Raw genomic sequence first — 6,000 nt, forward strand, 5'->3', positions numbered from 1 at the left:
AATAACCTTTGGAAATTAAAGTCTTCAACCTTATTGATCCCACGAGAGACTTAGTTTTTAATCAAAATTGCCCCTCTATTTTTCTTCTGTCTCTGTAGGCATCTGTGTCGCCCCTGTCACAACAAGGAGAAAGCCCGTGGACTGGGAAAATATGTCTGTCAGAAGTGTCACGCCATCATTGACGAGCAGCCGTTGCTTTTCAAGAACGACCCCTATCACCCGGATCACTTCAACTGCAACAACTGCGGGTAAACACACAGTCACAAGCAAAAATAAGTGAGAGGGCTGCATGATGCAAGAGACAATTAATGTGGATTTCATTGAAAATTCTCATGCATGCAGGCAAATGTCAAAGTCTTAGCATTTAAATATAAATTTTAGAGGATATTAACCAAGATTTTAGGGTTAGTGTCATAAATCTTTGCTTCGTTTTTCTAAAAATATATTTTGAAGAGAAACTCAATTGATTGACTAAAAACCCAATACTGCCATCTAGTGGAAAGGTTGGGTAACTGTCTTTGTAGGCATATATATAATGTGTACCCAAGTTCTAGAAAATAGTTGAAAATCTTGCTAAATATTCTACTTCTTTGAACACAAATGTGACTATTCCTTACAATTTATATTTTGCATTTTTTTTTCCAAAATAGAAATTACATCATTATGTCAGTTCAGCTGAGGTTTAATACCACTAAGCCTCCTGAATTGTTTGAAATCTCTGCAGTAAGGAGCTGACAGCGGATGCCAGGGAGCTGAAAGGCGAGCTCTACTGTTTGCCCTGCCATGACAAGATGGGCGTCCCAATCTGCGGAGCCTGCAGGAGACCCATCGAGGGCCGCGTGGTCAACGCCATGGGCAAGCAGTGGCACGTCGAGGTGCAAGTTTTTAAAATTATTCCACCTAAAAATTCAACAGGTAGCAACTAGGGATGCAAATTATCGATTAACGAGTTAATCTAAAGATGACTGGTCTTATCAGTCGACTTACGATTAATTGATAAGAGTCAAATTTGTCTTGTATGAAAAGAGCTGATCGTCTTTCCATAATCTGAAGGAGTTCATTTTTCATAATATAATGAGTTTGAAGAGAATAACATTACATTTTAACATTATTTTGTGTCAGATGTATTAAATAGTGACTAAATAAACAGAAAATTGTCGCTCTCACATTATTAAACTTAGACATATTTATAAAATATAACAAAACATTAATCTCTCAAGTTTCTCAAAGGAAAAATAAGATTAAAAGTATAAAATATGAGCAGATGTTCATACAGAAGTACAATTTGTGGTTGTTCTTGAAGGAAAATTGAAACTTCACTCCATGAATGAAATTTCTGGAGTGAAAATACATTTTCTACTTTAAAAGCTGTGAAAATGTCCACCTTTTTTATAGAAAGTATGTGGACTTAATCTAAAATTTTCTGACTTTTTGTTGAAATTTATTCTTCTTTCTTTTGTTTCTATCTACAATGGCTCTAATGTGCCATCGTTGCTCCGCCATGCAGCTCGTCTGAATGAGTTTTATCGAAACGAAACTTAATGAGCTTGTCGTGTGTTTATATTTCAAAACAAAACCGCAAAAGATGCATTTTGCACTGCAAACTGGACCGTTTCTCTTTCCTGTTCTGGAATAGCTGCCATCTTTAATTCTATGCGGTTAATTACATTTAAGGTTTAAGAATGACCACTGGCGCCCTCTGCTGGATTGTGGCCAAACTACAACAATAAAAGTAGATCTGAACAAACACTTTTATTTAATCAACTGGAAGTAATTTTAATCTAATAAACCATTAATCGATAATTAATTACAAGTCGATTAATCGTTTGCATCCCTAGTAGTAACATAGAAGTTGGAGACAGAAGCATTCACATTGTACTACCCAGTCAATAAACAAACAGATTTATGTCTGTAGGCTTTAAGCGTCTGTCATGATAAATTAATCAACTTAATTCTTTTCCCCAGTTTTTCACATTCACAGTCAGTTTCTCTGTTTTCTTCAATGTTTAGCATCATGTGTGTACTGTGTGTGAGCGCCCGTTTCAGGGCCACCCGTTTTACGAACGAGGCGGCCGTGCCTATTGTGAGAGACACTTTGACATGGTGAGGGAGGGACTGCGCACCTGTTTGAGTGTTGAATGCTGCCCGTCTCCCTGCCTGACTGAAATTAACCAGCCTCCATGCAGGGTTTACAGTAGCTAGAACAGAATAGAACAAAACGAATAGAACAAAAAAAACTTTATTAAACCCACAGTGGGGAAATTTACTTGTTACACCATCGCAGTAAAAAAAATATGCCCCAGTAAATATCAAAATATCTAAAACCATTACAAACAACCTTATATTAACAAAGTATTTTAATATTAATTAAAATTAAAATGTAACCTGAAAATCTGGGTATTTTTTTTAAATACAAAATAAATAAATAAATAAATATAGAGTATATTCTTTTGTATTTTCATTGAACAACTTTATAGACCTCACATGCAGTGACATAAAGATCACATGTGATTTATTGCACATTTATATTTTAGCTGAATACACTGGTTCATATTTGTTGTAAAAAACAAAAAGCTAACTAATATTGCCTCCTTTTTATAATTTAGTCACTTTTTAAAGATTTAATTGGTGGTTTATTGTAGAGGGATAATCCATTGGCGAATAATTCACTAAGGAAAAAATGCTTTATGCCAAAGTATTGCTCACAGAGATAATTTGTTCAACTTTTAAACTGTTATGAGTTTTAACAAAACTGTAAATAACAACTAATATGGAGAATGTTACAAATAAAGCTAATTTAGATTGAAATAATTTGTACAAAATAGATTTTTAATTTATTTGTTGCCTGTGTTGTTTTTATTTTACTATTCACAATTTATAAGTCAGAAGAAAATTTTAAAACGTAGGTGACTTTCTCATTTTGAAAGAACAATTTACAAACTTCTATTATTAATATTTCTCCAGTCCCTGTGTGGATGCATCAGCAGCACATCTGGAATGAACTTTGTTGTGTTTTGGCCTCATAGTGTAACATAATAATACTGTACTGATGAGTGTGATGATGTCACTGACTGACTTATGCGCTAACCATGTGTGCTGGGCCTTGGGTTGTGCTTGCAGCATTTTGTGTGTGCTAAGTGTGAGAAACCCTTCCTGGGCCACCGTCACTACGAGCGTAAGGGCCTGGCTTACTGTGAGACCCACTACAACCAGGTAACAAACACACTATAAACAACCAGGTAACAAATGCACTATAACAAACACACTATAAACAACCAGGTAACAAACACACTATAAACGACCAGGTAACAAACACATTACAAACAGGTAACAGACACATTAACCAGATAACAAACACACTATAACCAGGTAACTAACACATTACAACCATGTAACTAACACCCTATAGCCAGGTAACAAACACATTAAACAGATAACAAACACACTACAACCAGGTAAGAAACACACTATAAACAACCAGGTAACAAACACACTATTAACAACCAGCTAACTAACACACTACAACCAGGTAACAAACACATTACAAACAGGTAACAAACACATTAAACAGATAGCAAACACACTATAACCAGGTAACTAACACATTACAACCATGTAACTAACACACTATAACCAGGTAACAAACACATTAAACAGATAAACACACTACAGCCAGGTAAGAAACACACTATAAACAACCAGGTAACAAACACACTATTAACAACCAGCTAACTAACACACTACAACCAGGTAAGAAACACACTACAACCAGGTAAGAAACACACTACAACCAGGTCAAATTAAATCCATAGTAAGAACTGGGAACTTTTTAAACTGAAAAAGTAAATTTTTAACATGTGGGTGTTTTGGGATACAATCATCAACTTTTCTAAATCATAATTATCTAAAATAATCATAAGAACTGAACTAATAATAAATATGTAATTAGAAGTCATCTGATTCTGCCATTTTATCATCAATAATTGAAGTTTAATGTTTCTGTAATTTCTTGGGTTTATTCTTTCAGATGCATTGTAATCCAGCACCCTTTTTTGTTTTTAATTTTTATGAAAACAGCATGTTGGGTGAGCCATGGCAAAATAAAAAAAATGTTTTGCTACGTTGATAATCTTCTGTTTCTGCCTCTTAGCTGTTCGGAGACGTTTGCTACCACTGCAATCGTGTCATCGAGGGAGACGGTGAGGAATTTCTCTTATTCTGTATCCATGTATTTGATCAGATCAGTTATAGTTTTTCCAGTAAATCAGAATAATGTGTTTATAATCTACTCTCTGTGGTTGTTTATTTCCAGTGGTGTCTGCCCTCAACAAGGCCTGGTGTGTCAACTGCTTCGCCTGCTCTACCTGCAACACCAAGCTCACTCTCAAGTAAGTTACACGTTTTATCGACACACAAACAGTTCAGATGCTCTTTATTTAGAGGTTTCCAAAGCTGATAATGACTGATTAATGATTAGAACAGGAAATAAAACTGCATCTCAATTAATTTAAATTATCATCAAGTTGTGACCCTCCCTGGTTGTATTTGTACCTTTTTGACATTAACATAAATAAGGTTTTCTTCTTTGCATGCTCTTCAGTTGTCAGTCTTGCCTCTGAGACTTATTTTGCTGCTTTGAATCATGATTTTCAGTCTTATCTTTCCTGATTTCTAATCTGTCTGTTGTCTTTTCTTCCATCTCTCCTGTTGCTTATTTCTCTGTCCTCTCTGCTGTCTCCGAACACTTCTTTTTCCTCCTGAACTGCTTTCTCTGCCGTTCATCTCTCCATCATCCCTGCTCCGTCAGGGATAAATTTGTTGAGGTGGATCTGAAGCCTGTGTGCAAACACTGCTTCGAAAGACTCCCAGACGATTTGAGACGTCGGCTGGCCAAGCGTGAGCGTGACTCTAAAGAGAAGAAGAAGAAACCGCTGATACCCATGTGTCTTTGATACTCCCTTGCTCTCTGTCCTCCTTGCAGCTGTTCCTCCTTTGGTCAGTTTTGATCTTCCTTCAGTTTTCTGCTTTTCCATATTTAACCCTAAAACCTCTCTAACACTCATTGAAGCAGAGATTTGGCTTAGTTGAGTGACGTAATACTGAAATGTTTTTCCCCGCACGTGACTGCCTCTCAGCAGGAAATGAAGATCAGGATTTGGACCAGAGCTTGCTGTGCAAACAGCAGAATCAGAATCAGTCGCAGGCTGAAGGGAACGCTTTGTTTCCTGGTTCCCCCCGTCTGTCTGGCGTTAGGAGTAAATCCGTAATCACATCCGGCAGCTTTCTGCCATCATCTGAGCAAATCTAAAGTTTCCTCTTGTTGCTATGCGTGACCCAATCCTGGTAGCGTAAATACTTTAGAAACGGCTGAGTGAAAACAAAAGCTGGAAAAAAATCGATCCAAATGCCTGAAAACCACTCAACCGTGTTTTTTGGCAAGTTATTGCCTTTTGGTTCCTAGAAAATTAATTGTTTCAAAAAATCCTCCGTTTGTTAAATCACATTCCATTGGTGCTGCGCCGTTACCTAGCAACCCCAGCCCAGCCCAGCCCGTCACCTAGCAACCCCAGACCAGCCCAGCCCGTCACCTAGCAACCCCAGACAAGCCCAGCCCGTCACCTAGCAACCCCAGACCAGCCCAGCCCGTCACCTAGCAACCGGAGCGGAACTCTAGTACATTTGTCAGTTGGTTCTGAAAGGAGGTCAAAATAGGCAGAACTGTCCAGACTAAAATATCATTATTATTAATTATTTTTGTTCAAAGGATGTAATGAACATCAGTAAACTTTTCAGTAATGTAAAGGAGCTTGTTTTAAGTCAACAATTTCTTAATATTGTGCAGATTTGCAGATCATTTCACTTATTACATGGGAAAATTATACTTTTTCATCAATATTAAGGAATTTTGACTTAAAACAAGCTCCTATATCTTGTTGAAAAGTTACTTGTATGTTAGTTTTGTCTTATTTATTTATTTATTTATTTATTTATTTATTTATT

General features: G+C 36.6%; 1 protein-coding gene and 1 long non-coding RNA gene across 9 annotated transcripts in view; one reads left to right on the plus strand and one right to left on the minus strand.

Moving 5' to 3' along the window:
* LOC103141489 (LIM and senescent cell antigen-like-containing domain protein 1) overlaps positions 1-6,000 on the plus strand; it is a 40,166-nt gene that overhangs the window by 26,376 nt on the left and 7,790 nt on the right. For 2 of the 8 annotated variants that reach the window (XM_016673885.1, XM_007557158.2), the window contains exons 5-10: positions 99-248; positions 725-875; positions 3,121-3,213; positions 4,151-4,199; positions 4,313-4,388; positions 4,808-5,149. In XM_016673885.1, the coding sequence (XP_016529371.1) occupies positions 99-248; positions 725-875; positions 3,121-3,213; positions 4,151-4,199; positions 4,313-4,388; positions 4,808-4,952 (664 nt within the window). In that variant the 3' untranslated portion in view covers positions 4,953-5,149. Of the gene's footprint in view, positions 1-98; positions 249-724; positions 876-2,010; positions 2,104-3,120; positions 3,228-3,271; positions 3,441-3,657; positions 3,837-4,150; positions 4,200-4,312; positions 4,389-4,807; positions 5,246-6,000 lie in introns of those variants that run through there. The other 6 variants (XM_007557159.2, XM_016673884.1, XM_007557157.2 and 3 more) reach the window with 6 other exon arrangements.
* Positions 5,026-5,874, minus strand: LOC107836789 (uncharacterized). Its single transcript, XR_001662745.1, has 2 exons — positions 5,620-5,874; positions 5,026-5,526 (listed from the first exon to the last, which is right to left on the minus strand). It is a non-coding gene; the product is annotated as an uncharacterized LOC107836789 (long non-coding RNA).

The sequence above is a fragment of the Poecilia formosa genome, unplaced genomic scaffold, assembly GCF_000485575.1.
Source record: "Poecilia formosa unplaced genomic scaffold, Poecilia_formosa-5.1.2 Scaffold84, whole genome shotgun sequence".
NCBI classification, from domain to species: domain Eukaryota; kingdom Metazoa; phylum Chordata; class Actinopteri; order Cyprinodontiformes; family Poeciliidae; genus Poecilia; species Poecilia formosa.